At 44.6% G+C, this 16,547-nt stretch overlaps 1 protein-coding gene and 1 long non-coding RNA gene across 3 annotated transcripts in view; one reads left to right on the forward strand and one right to left on the reverse strand.

Annotated features, from left to right (window-relative positions):
* The window catches only part of Kif5c (kinesin family member 5C), a 162,924-nt gene that overhangs the window by 142,558 nt on the left and 3,819 nt on the right, over nucleotides 1-16,547 (forward strand). For both annotated transcript variants that reach the window (XM_005007702.4, XM_003478704.5), the window contains exons 23-25: nucleotides 423-527; nucleotides 2,945-3,161; nucleotides 4,243-4,356. In XM_005007702.4, the coding sequence (XP_005007759.1) occupies nucleotides 423-527; nucleotides 2,945-3,161; nucleotides 4,243-4,349 (429 nt within the window). In that variant the 3' untranslated portion in view covers nucleotides 4,350-4,356. The remainder of the gene's footprint in view (nucleotides 1-422; nucleotides 528-2,944; nucleotides 3,162-4,242; nucleotides 4,357-16,547) is intronic.
* Nucleotides 10,539-16,474, reverse strand: LOC134478283 (uncharacterized). The gene is made up of 2 exons (XR_010050794.1): nucleotides 15,940-16,474; nucleotides 10,539-10,964 (listed from the first exon to the last, which is right to left on the reverse strand). It is a non-coding gene; the product is annotated as an uncharacterized LOC134478283 (long non-coding RNA).

Consider the following 16,547-nt stretch of genomic DNA (forward strand, 5'->3'; position numbering starts at 1 on the left):
CTTGTCTTGTCCTAATGGTTGAAATCAAATTTGGGTGTTGACTTTAAGTTTCACACTGATTTTTAGTAAATTTTAAAACTCTTTTGAAAAGGAAAATCTGTACCTGCTTGCAAAGAAATCTTTCATTAAAGAGAAATCATCTGCAGCTTTCAAAAGCAATTTGATGATTTTTTATGCCCTCCAGCCCTCTAAAAGATAGCTTCTTTATGCAACACTTTTGGCGCTCACCAAGGAAATTAGTTGGGAAGCTCTTTGAATCTAAACAAGCAGAACTTCTCTTTGTTTACATTTTTCTACTACTCTGGAAGGTGGGGGGACTTCAGATTTTGAATAAAAGGTTTGAGATGCATTGTGTACTGTTCCTGGGTGGGCCGTGGGCTATGGGCAGTGTGCCGGGTTCTGATCACATGGTGTTGGCACAGAGTGTGGAGCTGGACAGTGATGATGGAGGAGGCAGTGCCGCCCAGAAGCAGAAGATTTCCTTCCTGGAGAACAACCTGGAGCAGCTCACCAAGGTGCACAAGCAGGTAGGAGAGTTCTGCTGCCTCCCACAGCCTCATTGTGTGGAGGCCACACTGTGTGGAGGAGGATCTGATACTGAGGGTAAAAAGATTGCATGTAATCAGTGATCAGAGAACACGAGCACTGGGCAAAGTGTAGTCGCAGCTACTGGGGAGGCTGAGGTGGTAGGATCATTTGAGCCCAGGAGTTTGAGACCAGCCAGGACAACATAACAACACTGTCTCAAAAACAAGACAAAACAAATCCTTTAGTCAGTCCTTAGTGACATCCTTTATATGTAAAAGACTTCATTTGATTGAAGCTGTATATAGAGAACTGATAGAATAGAAATTCTCTAGAGTTTGGAAAATGCAGTGTCCAGAGTCCTGTGTTTCAATTCTGCCTTCATGCCAGCCTTGGATTCCAGCTGGTCATCTCACGCAATGCCTGTGAGGCACCTGAACCTCATGACCCCAGAGAATGCACAAGTGCTGGGCTGGGTCATGTACCTGATTTTTAAAATAGTTGAGAAAATGGACTGCTTCACTCCCACAGTGGGAGACAAGACCCTAAGGCCAGAACCCCTATTCCCTGTCATCCCATTCCTGGATATTTGGGGTGCCCTCTTGGATCTTTGCCACACCTTAGCATTTATCTGTGTGAAACACAGATTACTGGGTACACACACACACATGCACACACACACACACACACACACACACACACACACACACACACAAATTTAGGCAGGTCGGTTAGGTCCGGTCCTTTCTGCCCGATGCTGGCCTGCATTGGACTGTTTTCTGGCTTTAGGATTTGGGATGTGGTAGGAGTAGTCCATCTTCCTGCACCATATGGTTGAGGCGACATCATTTCTCCTTGACTTGTTAGGTTTTTGCAACAATGCTGGTGATGAAATTTCCCCCAGAAGGGAGATGACAGATCATCCTAGCTGAAGTCATTCAACTAAATTGTTGATGAGAAATGTAGAAGCAGAAACTGCCAGGCATCTTGAAACGTGGCTCTGCGATTCATTACTTTATTCATGAATTCGATGAATATTTATTAAAAACCTACTATCTGCTAGGCAGTGCAGCTGATGCTGGGGTAAACAAAGCAGGTGGGATCCAGCAGCACCTTGCTTTGATAAAGTACATTCTGATTTTCAAAACTTTCTTTGCTCCACCTGTGTCAACCATGGCTGTGTTCAATAATCTTTGTTTTATGGATGCAAAACCCAAGACTTCGTGGGGTCAGATGATTTCCTTCAAGTCAGATGGCAAGAAATAATACAGCTGTCACTTGAGCTACCCTTCACCCTGGGGCTGGCCTGGGGCTTCTTAATTGTGAGTCTTAGGTAGGAAGAAACAAGCAGTAATCTCCTCTTTCCTGTTAGCCTTTGAATCTGTTGCAAAGCTGGGTCCAAACTCAGTACTAGTGTAGAGAGTGGTTCTGCAGTCAATGTACTTGTAGAAAGCTCTAGAACAAAGTGTTCATTAAGTGCTCTAAATTTTTTTCTGTCATTTTAAAAAGTAGTATGGTTGTGATACATAATAAATACATATGAAATCTCGATGTTTTTCAGCAAGTACTTTTTTTTTTTCCTGGTCCTGGGAATCAAACTCGAAGCTTGCCAGGCAAGCTCTATGCTGCTAAGCTATATCCCTGGCTCTTCACCAAGTATTTTTGAACTGACTTCAAATCTCTCAATTTAATCTAAGTATGGTGGCTCAGTCCTGCAATTCCAGTGCTAAGGAACGCTAAGGCAGGAGGATCACAAGTTTGAGCCCACTCTGGGCAATTTGGAGATTTAGTGAGACCCTGACAAAAAAATAAGTAAATAAATTTTAAAATAGAAGGGATGTAGCTCAATGCAAAAACCCTGGGTTCAATTCCCACTATCACAAAAACAAAGCCACATAATACAGTACTCACATTTCTCATATTAGTACCCTAGTAGTAACATTTTCACACCTTCCCCCACCCTCCATAACAAACAAATACAAGAAATAAATGCTGCCCCCAATTGAAAGTTTCCTTTGGCTGGAAATTACCTTTTTTGTTTTGTTTGTTCTGCTCTTTTGGAGACAGGGTCTCACTGTGTAGTCCAGGCTGTCCTGGAACTCCCAGCCACCCTCCTGCTTCAGCCTCCTGAGCGTGGGGATTACAGGTATGCGCCAGGACGCCCGCTAGAAATGGCTTTTACTGTTTCCTCCTGCGCCCTAAGTCCTAGCGCACCCTGAATCATGAGTTTAGCAAGCTAGAGTTCCTTGGCATGGTATTTTTGTCTTCCTTTATGGCTCCCCGAATATGCGGTCCTACAGATTGTCAAAGATGATCTAGCATGAGTAGTGGCTCAGCGGCTAGAGTGTCTAGTCCTTCCAGTTCAGGGTGGCAGGCAAAGCCACCCTGGTGATGGACTCTCCTTCTTACCCCACCGCAGCTGGTGCGGGACAACGCGGACCTGCGCTGTGAGCTGCCCAAGTTGGAGAAGCGTCTGCGAGCCACCGCTGAGCGAGTGAAGGCACTGGAGAGCGCGCTGAAGGAAGCCAAGGAGAACGCCATGCGCGACCGCAAGCGCTACCAGCAGGAGGTGGACCGCATCAAGGAGGCCGTCAGGGCCAAGAACATGGCCCGCAGGGCGCATTCGGCTCAGATCGGTATGTGTGCCCCGTCACGCCTGACAGCTGAAAGCTGCGAGGGGCCTCATCTGGGACCATGTTAATCTGAAGGTTGTGATGGGGTTTGAGGGTCTTGGCCCCCACAGCTCCTCTCCTCCAACCTGGGAGAGTGAGCCTGTCAGGCACCTGCTGCCCTACTCAAGTTCTCTAGAGTTCCCAGCTGAGCTGGAGCCCCCATGCTGCTGGTAGGAAGAGGGCTATAGCAATAAACTAAGGTACACACTTGGAAACACTGGAGTATATGACAGTTTCTCGCCCTGAGGTTCCCTTATGGTCTGCACCAGCCAGGACCACAAAGGAGCATGTAGGTAGACAGAAATCTCAGAGAAAGCCATTTCCAAGTCCAGGTTTGGAAATGACTTGGAAAGAGCCAGGCTGGCCTTGGTGATGGGGTGTAGTTCCAAGCCGCCAGGGGACCTCTATGGATCTTGACATTTTGCCCATGTGAAAGATGAGAGTGCAGCTAAAGTCACCAGGTTAAAGACATAAGAATGAAAGGGATTTAGGGATAATCTGTTAAGAGTTTTTAAATTGAAACATTGCTAATAGCATGTCATGTTATTCTCCATCAGATATTGCTGTGTGGATGTATTGCAAAGCAGCAACTTCAAGTTTCTAGTTTTAAAATCCCTTAGTGATTTGTTACATTTATTGGATTTCATAACCTTTGAGAATCTACTGAAAACTATGGGCCCTCTCGCCGGAAAAACACATCACAGTTAGAATTTTGCATCTGAGTTCAGGGACTACACAGATCCCTGTGAAATCCTTGGGAAACTGTGGCTCCATCTCACCATAAAAAGGAAAGTCTTTTGTTTCTAATTTTATTTTCTTTCTGATTGATTTGTAAGTACTGTCTGTCCTGGAATATCTGGATATCCTGGAGTCACTAACTATACTCCTCCTAGGGCAAAAATCGCTTTTCAGAAAGGTCTGGTGGTAGAGGTGATTGTCATGTTGATAAACATCATGACTCTGGTTGTCACCAGGAGCCATTGGGTTGGGATGCTGTTTTGGCATTTGGTGTCTATTTGTTTTCTCTCCTTTGTGTTGGATACAGCCAAGCCTATCCGCCCGGGACACTATCCAGCCTCATCTCCAACAGCGGTCCATGCCATCCGAGGGGGAGGAGGCGGCTCTTCAAACTCTGCTCACTACCAGAAATAAATACAGAGTGAGTTCCTGGTGTCAGTGGTGGTATCTTTTTGGAGTAGCTTTGGGGTATATTTGGAGACAGAGCTTTATTGACTTCTTTGAGCCCCAACCAGGCCACCTTTGCCATGTGCATATGACATCTAATAGAGAAAAGTTCAGTTGTACTGTAGGACAGGCCCTGACCTAGCCTCACCTCTATCTAGAGCCCTGGGGCTTTCTAGTGGAACCACCTGGGGCTCATAGGACCCTGGGCCAGGTCTGGCCTTATTGCATCCAGGAATAGGAGAGGTGTAGAAAAGAACTCACTTGAACTTTCTTTTATCTGTGGGACTCCCTTCTGTAGTAGCTGAACTCCAAAAGGGCATTACCTGTTTGTCAGCTGCATAAGTTTATACCCACGGCACAAGGAAAGGGCAGATGACTTTAAATTTCAGGAACTGAATATAAAAAGAGCCAGAAAATAGCTGTCTTTTTGTTATTACTATTGGACCATAACAAGTGGACTTTTGAGATGCTGGTCTATAAGCCTCTCTTCTACAACCCACGTGACCAACATTGCTTTAAAGAAAAGGAGAGATATGCTTTGGAGAAGAGGAAAAGGAGAGAGCTAAGCCTGTGCTCCTTTATTGAAAAATAGAGAACAGTAGTTCCTGTTGGATGGCACCTGTTGGATGGCGGCCAGAAAACTTCGTGTAGGAAAAGAGGGACTCTGCCTTTGAAAAGGAGGGGGTGAGGGGCTGGGGATTTAGCTCAGCGGCATAAGCACCTGCCTTGCAAGCAGGCAGTCGTGAGTTCGATCCCTGGTACCGATAAAAAAGAAAAGACAAAAAAAAAAAAAAAAAAGAAAAGGAGGGGGTGACTACATGCACTAGCCTTGGCCTCCATGCCCTGCTAGGGAAGCTCATTTAGAGGTAGGCGAGATTAGCTGGTGTGAAGCCTCTGCCAGAGGACTCAGAACATTAATTCCTCGTTTATTCCTTTGTGTGTCAAAGTAGAGGGCAGTGAATGTCAGAGGCTGGAGCCTTTGCCCAGGGTCCGGTGACAGCATTGCTAAGGTTCCACTGAAAACCCCTGAGGAGTTTGATTGGTAATGGTTCCCAGGTAGCTTTCAGCTGCATTGCCCCAAGCAGTGCAGAGGAGCAAGACAGGGGTTGGTCAGACTCATGGGAACTTGAGGGCAGGCCAAGGCGGACTACAGCAGGTGACATGCCCACCAGCACCTGCCTTATCCTAGGAGGATGATTGGGAAATGGTCTTGGCATTGGGCCACCCCATTCAGGTGTAACCTCTTCTGATATGAAATAAAATGAAGTTAGACATTTACTGCTGCTGTTGATTGCATGATGTCAGTCTCAAGGCTAATACCTGAAGACATTTAAGGTCATGTTGGACAGAGAACAGAGAAGCCTAAAACCAGTGGTTCTCACTGCAGTGGAGGCTGGAGATGGAGTTTAGCTGTGGAGGGAATGCTTGACAAGTATAAGGCACTGGGTTCAATCTCTAACACCAAAAAACAAACACAGAAACCCACTTTGGACATCAACGTCATCTGGCATGGGTGCAGGCTCCTTAGTGTGGGATGGGGCCTGAGTCTTTGTCTTTTTTTCAATAACCGCAGGTGGTTTTGCTGTCCACCAGGGTGTGAGATCTGCCATCCTACAGTAACTGTGATTTGCATAGGGTGGAAGCTTCTCATGTAAAGGATATTTGAGGGTTGTCTTCTAATAATTGTAAATGAGCTCCCCAGTGAAAACAGAAAAGCCTTCACTGCAGGCTCACTGTCCTCAGCAAGGACCACGACTCCTCGAGGTCATCCGTGCTCAGCAAATTGACTTTAATTGCAGTTTCAGTCCTCATGTTACTACCCCATTTGAGCTGCAGGTGGAGTACCTTCAGAGGAAGCAGGAAAAGGGCAAAAGCCGCCCTCCCAGATGACTCAACGTATTATAAGTGGTTGTCTCAGATGCCCCATGAAAGCAGGTATCTCTGTATCCCTCTGGGCAGCAGGTGGGCACAGACCGTGTCTCACTGGAGAGGATGCTAGGAAAGGCAGTCTTAGCTGGGCTCATCGTGGCCCCAGCGAAGGGCAGTGTGGTTTTACTGAGAGTTAGGAATAGGTGCTCAGCCTGGACACCCTGCATATACAAACGCCTGCTGTGCAGCAGCACTGGGCTGCATGTGCTGTGTACATCACCGTGTTTGATGAAGTCACCCAAAAAGGCAGGGCACTAGCCTCCCATCAAATTTCTAATAGATATAAGGTCCAGGATTAAGATATAAAGTCCATAGGCGGACAATCACCTTCTTGTGGGATCCAGTGAAGATCTGCCACACTTACTCCAAGGCATTGGCTACTATTTGCCAGTATGGGTTCTTCTCACACAGAAGATGGTAAATCAGTACTTCTGGTGAGACTTGGAAGTGTGGCAAGACTTCCAAAGTAACCGCCAGCCCGACAAACTATAACAATTCTTTCTTTATTTAAAGTACTTGATTATTTTACCTACAATGGGAAACTCCTTAACATACTTCATCCATTCAGCTCCTAAAGCTAGATGCTTTTATCAGTGTCACAAAATAAATGCGTTAGTATGGCAGTGTGGTTGAGGGGACTGGTATTGGGTTTTCAGGTGTCAGGTCTTCTATTTTCTCCCAGTTATTTAACCTCAGTCTCTTTTTGTCATCAGTGAAATAGGAATCTTTTACCTGGATCACTGGCATAGAAAGTCTCCTTTACTAGAAATAGAAAAAACTCATTTTTTTTACATTCTCACAACCACTCAGCACTTCTGATACCCAGTCTCTAGTAGAGGCCACCCAGGCATCCTCTTAATTTATTTGTTTGGTTGGTTAGGGTTCTTTCTTTCTCTCTCTCTCTCTCTCTCTCTCTCTCTCTCTCTCTCTCTCTCTTTCTTTGAGACAAGGTCTCAAAGTGTCTAGACTACATAGAGTCCAGGCTGGCCTTGAACTCATTGTGTAACTCAGATTCACCTCTAACACGAAGCAATCCTCCTGGCCCAGCCTACAAAGTGCTGGGGTTACAGGTGTACAGCACTGTGCCAAACTGGCACCCTCTAATTTAATTTAGTTCTAACACTGTCTACCTGGAGAAGAGCCCATGGGTTAAAGGCTTAGTCTACAGGACTGCTTTCCACTACAAATGCCAAATTGTAAGCCCTAAAACTGTGGCTTGTGTTTGTATGTAGAACTTCCACATCTTCTGCATTACCTGCCAGGCACTCCTGTGTGGGTAGAAACCTAGAATTCCCCAAATCCAGACCTTGGGTTTCATTACATGGGCATGATTGATGAATCACTGGCCTTCGGTGACATCTCAACCTTAATTTCTGCCTCACAGAGTGGGTGGTAGGAGAGAGGTGGGGACTACACATTTCAATCTTCTTGCCACGTGGCTGGTTTTCCGGGCAGCCAGCCCCCAGCCTGGGATTATTCAGGAGCAACCAGCCATTAGTCATCCCATTGGTGTGTGTGCTTCACTCACTGTTCAATAAGAGATTGCTAGGGCTTTAGGAGTTTAGGAACCAGGGTCCCTTGCCAAGTATTTCTTTCTTTCTACTTCACACTTTCAGATCCTTCAATTCCTATTTAGTTTCTATAGAAGTAGATTGTAACCACTGAGTAGGGAAGCCCTGTATCTAGATGAGCATCCTATCTGGTTCTATAAGCAAATACAGACTCTTAAAGATATTATCACTTATTTGCCTAAAAGTTATGAGGAAGAGCATTGACTCTTTTAAAGAAATTACTGGGCATTTCTCAGCAGAATTTTAAAAAAAGAGAGTACCCAAGGGAGCCGGGAATTATAACTGGAAGTGAAGAAATACTAAATCATTTTTTGAAAATTGGGAATATGGAATTCAGAGTTTAGATGAGGCAGAACCTTAGTGAGATCATCCCTCCTGACCTCAGGACCTAGTTCTGAAGTATCCTGATTTCTGACTCTTCCTAGCCCTTACTTACAGCCAGAGTGACATTTCCTGCTTGGTTGGTATTTGGAGATCTTGGGATTTCCTTCTGCTTCATCTCAGGGTTCATAGTCACAATGAGTATTTTGGTTTTTCCTCAAGGTTCCCCAACCACTTAAGATACCATCATGAAAAAATCAAAGGAGACCAGGATAATGGTGGCTTTGATCTCATCTAGATCAAATCTAGGAGAGTTGCCCCAGGGCAAGGAGGCAGATCCTTTTCAAGCATCAGAGCTGGACAAGGGACAGTATGGTGAAGCAAGCTAAGACTCTGCAATTTGTAATTGATCAGACCTAGCTCCCAGCTCTGGCCTTGTGACACTGGGCAAGTTGCTTGATTTCTTCCAACCTCAATTCCCTCATCTGCCAAATAGAATCAGGCTCCTGGAGCCTGTTCGGTACTTGTTTCCACAGTAGATTTTCCTGAGAAGGCTGCTCTTATGCACTGGTGTGTTTGTTGGGGGAGACAGAAAAATGAGCAAGATAGCTTCTGAAGAAAGTTAAGAATGTATTGATGGAATAAATGGGAAGGGCTGCGACATGGAAGTTGAGAACTGTGTGGTCAACAATGCCAGCCGTGTATCAAGGTGGGGTGTAATGGCACAGATGCTCCAGTGTCACACCATGGCCATCACCATCAAAGTTGTTGGGGTGGGAGTTGGGCTCAAATGCATGAAGACTTTGATGGTGAGATGAGCAGTTTTGACTGGAATCTAGGAGTGTGTGGGGGTATTGGGATTTCAGACATGAGTGAAGTGGGACCATAACAAGGCCCCCTTGGACTGCATTCTATCAAAAGGTTGGGAGTTGGGGTGAGAATAAAGAGTAGTGGGCTGTGAGGGATCCGCTTTGAGGGCCACTGGCTGAGGTAGGGCAGTGGAGTGGGAAATGTGGTCACAGTCAGCACATGTGTCAGAGCCAGGCCCTGCTTCTAGGGCTTAGCCATTACTGCAAAAAGAAAGGGGAAGCAAAGGAATCAAAGGTAATCTCTCTCTAGGGTTTGGCTCTAACAATTAGGTGACTGCTTAGTAACTTGTTCACCATGACAGAGAAAACTGGGTGATAAGCAGGTTTTGTGGGACAAAGATTGGTTCCCATCAAGTTAATTATGTGGTGTCTCTTTGATGTCCAGCCAAACTCTCCAGCTGTTAGTTGTGTTGGATTCGTGGATCTGGAACTCAAGAGAGAGGCCAGGACTGGAGGCCTTAGAGAATTAGGACCCGTGGCCTGTGTTGAAGACCTAAGGTCTGGAGGAAGTAACCTATCAAAAGGAGAGACAGGCAGAGAGGAGCTGGGGGTGATAGTGGTGACTAGACAGACTTGGGACTGGCAAAGGGCAAGGTCTGAGGAAGGAGATAGACTAACCAGGGAATCAGAAAAGAGGAATGTGAGGTCACAGGGGCCGAGGGTAGATGCTGGTCTTAGAGGGCAGAGTGGTCAGCTCAGAGCTTGAGTCCGATGATGACACGGACTGGGTGGTAGATGAAGTGGGCATCGTTGGTGAGGGGGTGCAGCCAGCCCACTTAGCAGGGACCAGAGAGTGGGGCTGAGGAAGTAGTGCTGGCGACCGTACATCCTCACTGGTGGGATCTTATTTGAGGAAGGACAGAGGCATGGAGCAGTGAGGTGAAGGGTGTCTAGGATGGGAGGTATTACAGCTTATCGATAGGCTGATGACAGCAATCGAGCTGAGAGGGGCAGGCAGCGAGAAACATGCAGGGAGGTGGCAGGTGGGGTGTGGAGGGAGGCGAGGTGCATCTCAGCATCTCAGTGCCGCTCTTCTGCAAGTAAGAAGCCTGGTTATCCAGAGCAGGGAAGGTGTGAAATGGATTTGTCAAGGAGTGATGAATGCTTGTTTGAGGACCCACACTTAATGTAGACACCCATTTAAATATTTGTCCATCTCTCATTCTGAGAGCTCTGGGGACTTGTTTGCTTTCCTGGCAATGCTTTGGCCAACCAGTGGGGACTTGTTCACATGAGTCCACCAGATGGCGCCAGGGGGGCACTGCTAAGGCCACAGCTGTTAGAAGACAGTCTCCCTCTCTCCCTTTCCCTCTGTTTCTCCACTTTCTTTCCCTTCCTTTCCACTCTTCCCTCCCTAGCTCTCTGTATCTCTCCCTCTCTGTTTTTCCTATATTTAAGCCATTGTCTCAAATTTGGATAGCAAAAAGAGTACTTTTAAGAAATAAAATTCTCACAGGTCCCTAGAGTTGATTTAAATTATTTTAATATTTAAATGTTTGCAGATTTTAAATAACACATATCCCCTTTGTATGGATCCCCTGCAACTACTAAATAAAAAAGAAAATAGATTAAAACCCCAAATCAAAAATCCAAAGCATTCATCTTAACACAATTTGAGGAAAAGTGGTCTTTCAATGAAAATACTGAGCTAAGGGCACTGTGACCTGTGCTGCGGGGCTTCGGAGAGTGATGTGTCCTTGCTGCATGTGTCCTGGTGTGACAGAGCTCTTTCTCTGCTGAAAGTGCGGTGGGATCACAGCATGCCTTCATGTCACTTTGTCTCCACATGGATGGATCACATTTTCCTGCCGAGTGCAGCTCTCTTCAGCTAAAGGATGATTAAAGTCCTGAAGAGTCATTCCAGCTTGGTCATAACAAAAGCAAGTGAGGAGCTGTAGGTGCACAGGAATACTGTCACAAATTCAGCTAGGTGACAGAGAAGGCACATGTTAGTTTCCAAGATTTCCATGACAAAACACAAAACTGGACAAGCTGGAAAGTGAAGCAGAATCCCTTTGTTGATGCAGATTGAGGCTTTGATATTTTGAGGCATACTTTTATCAAAAGCTGTATCTATAAAGCCTAGAAATCATAACATTTAATAAAGTTCTGACCAGCTTTGATAAGATAATCTCAAAAGTCATACTAGTAGAGCTAGACAGGCTCATTTAGGGCTCTGATAGTACCTGTGAAGAAGCAAATCACTGTTTTCCACTGTGAGCTTATAGTTTGAAGCCCAGAGAAAGCCATGTGGGCCACCACTTGTCCAGTGGTGGCAGGTCCCAGGTTGACAGCTGCAAAGGCTGACTCTGGTGTTCAGTTGTGATGCCTCTGTCACTGATCCTTGTGAGATTCACAGGACCAGTGACTGTCACGGAAACATGGCTCTGTCTTCAAGTCTTGCTTCAGGGTCTTTATGATGAATATGTTAATTATTGTAAATAATACTTTTAACTTTGGGGAGCTCCTCCAGTTTCCTCCGCTATTCCTTTTGCTGCTGTATTGCTCGTCTGTGGCTGAGGACCCGAAATCCTGGGCCTGGGTTGCCTTGTACCTGCTATGCTCAGTCTGCAGCCTGCCCTCTGGGCCCAGTTATTTGGAATGCATGAATTATCATCTTTTCCTAAAAGTCCAGTCACACTAAGCTACACCCAAACCGGTAAACTCCAGATGGATAGCAGAGATGGTAAATCCAGTATTTTCTAGCACTTAACCTTCAGATTTCCTTAACTATGAATACTGGGTGTTTCACCACATTCACAACCCTTGGCTGAGGTGATACTTTTGGGCTATGCAGGCCCCTGCTGCCTCTTTCTTTGAACTGAGGAAGTGCCACCCTTCTCAGGTGGAGCCCTGAGCCTGTGCCCTTTCCCTCCAGTGCTTTCTTCATTCTGCCCCAGGCAGGATAGCATTTCCTTTCTGAGCACTTGACCACTACGGTGACAGCTAGCCTTTCTATTTGCTTCCTTGGTCTGTCTTTGGGTTCCAGCTGAGCTTCCCAAGCTGGCACAGAAGCACCCATACTCTAGTCTTTTTGCTTCTCTGACCCACTCCCTATCTTTCCATCTGGTTACTGTTTTATCTGTTAAATACCTGAATCCATCTTCTCTTGCACCATTGTTGGAGTCCATGATCTTTTTCCTAGTGTTGACATCTTAATCATATTAAATATTATATCAACCTAAGATATACACTTGACCTCTGTCCACAACACACATGGAAGGTGGGCAAAACATGGCTGTCAGATGTAGCCCTTTGAAATGGTGAAGCCCAAGGAACCTTACAAATAGCAATGACCTGATGGACCCTCCAGGCACACGTGATCCACATCTAACCCACTGAGTCATCCTTTTGCCTCTGTTAGAAAATCCTAGCAGTAATGACTGAATCACAAACGTATATCAAGGGAGGATTTGTGTCTGTAGGCAGGGTAGCTGGGGGATTATGGGCTAAAGATCTGTTGCCTGCCTCTGGTTTTGAACCCTGACTGTCACGAACTAGGTGACTCACTTCATCTCTGCCTTAGTATCATCCTCTAAAATACTGCCAGCACCTACTTGCAGGGGGGCTATGAGGATTTAATATGTTAATACATACATAATGCTTAGACTCTGCACAGCCCACACCCAACACTCAGCAGTAACGTGTTGTCTACATTAGCTCATCCTATCTCATTCTGTGTTTTAAAAAAGGAGATGCGCCCTTGGGTTTCTACAGCTTGTTAGTAATAGATCCTAGATCAAGGACTCTGGTCTTCTGTGTAGCTGCTCTCAAAGTTCTTGACAGCAGGGCTCTTTATTCCCTTCAGAAATATCAATGACATCAAAGAGCTTTAATGCTTGTGAATTATACCTATTCATATTGATCAAAAAATTAAAATATTACCAGGATTACTTAAAAATGTAACAAATCTACCATATGTTACTATAAATGCATTTTTAAATGAAAAATGACAGTTTTAAGACAAATTCCAGGCAAATAGCATTGTTTTTCATTTTTGTCAACCTTATTGCTGTCTGGCTTAATGGGTGACAGCTGGACTCTCCTAGATCCTTCTGCAGTCTCTGTCCATTGTGTATCACTTTAGAGAAGTATGTACAGTGAACCTGGCCATTTACTCCAGACAAGTTCCTGGGAACTGAATAGTTACAACTGTGGTGTGGAGAAGTTAAGGTCATAGCACTGACACTGTCGGCCTGTCTGGGGATGGAATAGGATGATGTAAAGGAAGAGAAAAATATCCTAGAAGGGTGCCTGGCAAAATTATATCCTCACAAATACTAAAATATTAACTATTGTTACTGTGCTCTTGGAGACAAGCCTTAAAAGAATAGATGGAATGAGGGCTGGGAATGTAGCTAAATGATAGAATGATTGCCCAGTATGCCTAAGGCTCTGGGTCTGATCCTCAGAACCCCCAAAAAGAAAAAAATAATAGAGGAAGTGAGACTTCAGGTGAGAGGGCAGTGATAACTGTGGTGGGCACTGTTGAAATCTGGGATTTTGCAACTAGAATCCTAAAGTCCAAGGGAAGATTGATGAACACCTCGCAAAAAGAATTGCTGACTTTGTTTATAGTGCAGTACGCAGTTGTACTTTAACAGCCATCAATTTCATGTTTCTCAGAGTCAAATTCTGGGCAACTCAAACAGTTCCTGCCCAGCAGGCTGCAACAAAGCTTCAAGGTGATGAATCCACTTCTCTGCATTGGTGATCAGTAAAGTACAAATGGTAATTCTTATAATGTGAGAGTTGAACGATAGAAAGCCCAAAGAAAAGATAAAACTATGTACTGTTTGGATTAAGCTTAAATCCACTGCAAGCAATTGCAAAAGGCAAAGTTGAGGGGTTGGAATCTCTAAATACTTCTTGCAAAACCCTTATATGTAATTAGCTTCTTTCTTTAGCCTTCCCCACCCCTTTTAAAGAAAAGGTGATTTTTATTTCCTTCTAAATCTGGTCACACATTGCCAGTCTGAATTACCATCCTCAGTTTGGCAGAGACTTGAAGCTGGTCAACTAGTGGGTCACTGGGCCCAGGCCCCTGCCACTAGGCAAATAAGTGATTTCTCTGACCCACCTAAGAGAGAGTCAGCTGCACTGGCATCCCGTGTTTTCAAGATGCTTAGCCCCTCTGCGATGGGAACAGTTAGAAATGGCTTCTTTTGGGGAGAAACCATTTGCCTTTAAAATGTATATCTATTTGCCTTCCTGAATTTTTATGAGAAGCCCAGCACCCAGGTAGTGAGGAGGATGCATAGAAGTATTTTAGTTGATTCCAGTTTTTCTTGGGGCTGCAGGAAAGACTTAAGACAGGCCCACAAAGATCTAAACTCAGGATGAAGTTTTCTTGATAGTAAAGAAAGGACCCTGGATTGGTAGAAATTTTCTGCTTTTTCTTTTATTTAGCAAATGCCACAGTCTTAGGTCTCCTTTCTCACCCTTCTCAAGATGACTAAGCTAAGCAGGTTGTGGCCCCCATTTCTTTCAAACGGTTAGCCCAGTCATGCTGAGTCTTGCATATGGAGGGTGGGATTCGAATAAAAGGCCCTCTTGGTGGAAATCGTGTCACTTCATGGTCTGTTGGAGTTACTGAGGCCACACTGGGGAGTTTGTGTATCTAATGCTTGCTGTGTCAACATGGGATGGCTGCAGTCACTGTGCCAAGCCATAAACCCACAATGTCAGGTATGTGCTGAGCACCTCCCTGCCTCAGGCACTTGGGAAGACCATCACTCTGCCCAGCGTGATACTGGGCTCAGGAAATGAACCTGTGCGAAGTGAAATGGGGATTCATTGCTTATATTTAAAATATATTTCCATTGGTTTTCCACTTGAAATGGATTTTAAATGACAGCTATGACCATGCTTTTAGTTTTTCTATTTCTGGACCTACGAAGAAGCATAGATTCTCGCCAGAACAGCTAAATGTTAAACATATTTTTCTCAAAGGCTGATCTTCCTCTGTCTGGCTTCTAAAAATGGCAAAACATTGCCATGTAAGGTTATTCAAAGTCTTTTTAATTGGAGAGCTATGTAACTGTGGGAGATGATGGTGTTGAAGTGAGAAAGGTGGTTCCCAAATGACTTTCCTAAATATTTATAATTTTTTGTGCCAGGGAAGAGAGTATTTTTTAAAATGCATTGTTCTTTTTCCTAGTCAATTTCTGTTTTCTATCATCTTTTTTTCACCTCTTTTGTTCTTGTCTACTTTTATAACTCTTTCTAGACACTGAGTGTTTCTTCTTATAAGTATTTTACATTCTGCTTATTTATACAAAATATGTGAAGATTCTTACCATATTATAAATCAAGAGAGTGAAGGGGAAAAAACAGGGTGGGAGAGTATTGTAGTAGGAATTTGAGATGCCACAGCTGAATAGCAAATTTGGATGAAACCTTCTAGACGAGAAACAGGAAGTATGGTGTGTCAGATTAAGGATTTCTTTTTTGTACCAGGATTTGAACTCATGACCTTGTGCTTGCCCATCAGGCACTGTGCTGCTGAACCGTATCCTGGTCAAAAGTAGGGTTTTTCTTTAGCATTAGACATTTCCTGTACCAGGCAGTTCCTTTAGTGTTTCAAGCATGAGGCTGTAGCTGGTCTGCGTGTCTCCTGTAATTATCCCACAAAACATTATGAGATCTGTAGGAAGTGCACAGTACAGACACAGACAGACCCAGGCCCTCCAGCTGTTGGAAGGAAATTGAAATTTTCAGTGTCTTCCAAAAATTAAATTTATGGGAGTTAGTCAAAGGCTGAAAAAGGTCACTTGGAGGTGGGACACCATTGTCAAAACTGTCACCGTAGAAAACCTGCCCATGACCAGAACCTCTGTGGGGAGTAGAGTCAAGTCAAAGGCCTACCTGGGGATATCATTACTCCATGGGTGAGGTGTGCCTTTCAGAACTGGGCACCTCTTTGTAGGAGGCTGATCAGGAGCTGAGCCTGACCTGGGCCACATGCTGGCGAATGAGCAGTGCTGTTGATCATGCTGCAGAGTTGAGACAGCACGCTGCATTTCTCAGGATGTCCACAGGTTCAGCAAGTACTGCCTTTCAGAAGAAAATGTTGTGACTGTGTTAGAACAAAATGTATAAAACCAGGACACAGTAGGCTGTGCTTTGCAATATGTTAGCCACGAGCTACGCTTGTTCAATGAGCCCTTGAAACACAGCTAAGTCCCAGATGAGAAGAACTGAAAGTGAAAAATAGAAACCAGATTGTAAATACTTCTGGGAGGCAGTAGACAGTAAAAATCTCTCAATAGTAACATAGCAGTGTACAATACCTACAGATCTAATATTGATTACATGTTGAGATGATAATATTTGAATCTATTGGGCGACATGAAATATATTACTAAAATTAACTTTACCAGTTTCCTTTTACTTTGAATGTGGAGACTGGAAAGTTAAATATATGACTTGTGTTCTATTTGTTTTAGACAACTCTGATTTAAAAATCTAGAATT

This window comes from Cavia porcellus, unplaced genomic scaffold, assembly GCF_034190915.1.
Source record: "Cavia porcellus strain 051 isolate PalLab524CR breed Dunkin Hartley unplaced genomic scaffold, mCavPor4.1 scaffold_12, whole genome shotgun sequence".
NCBI lineage: Eukaryota > Metazoa > Chordata > Mammalia > Rodentia > Caviidae > Cavia > Cavia porcellus.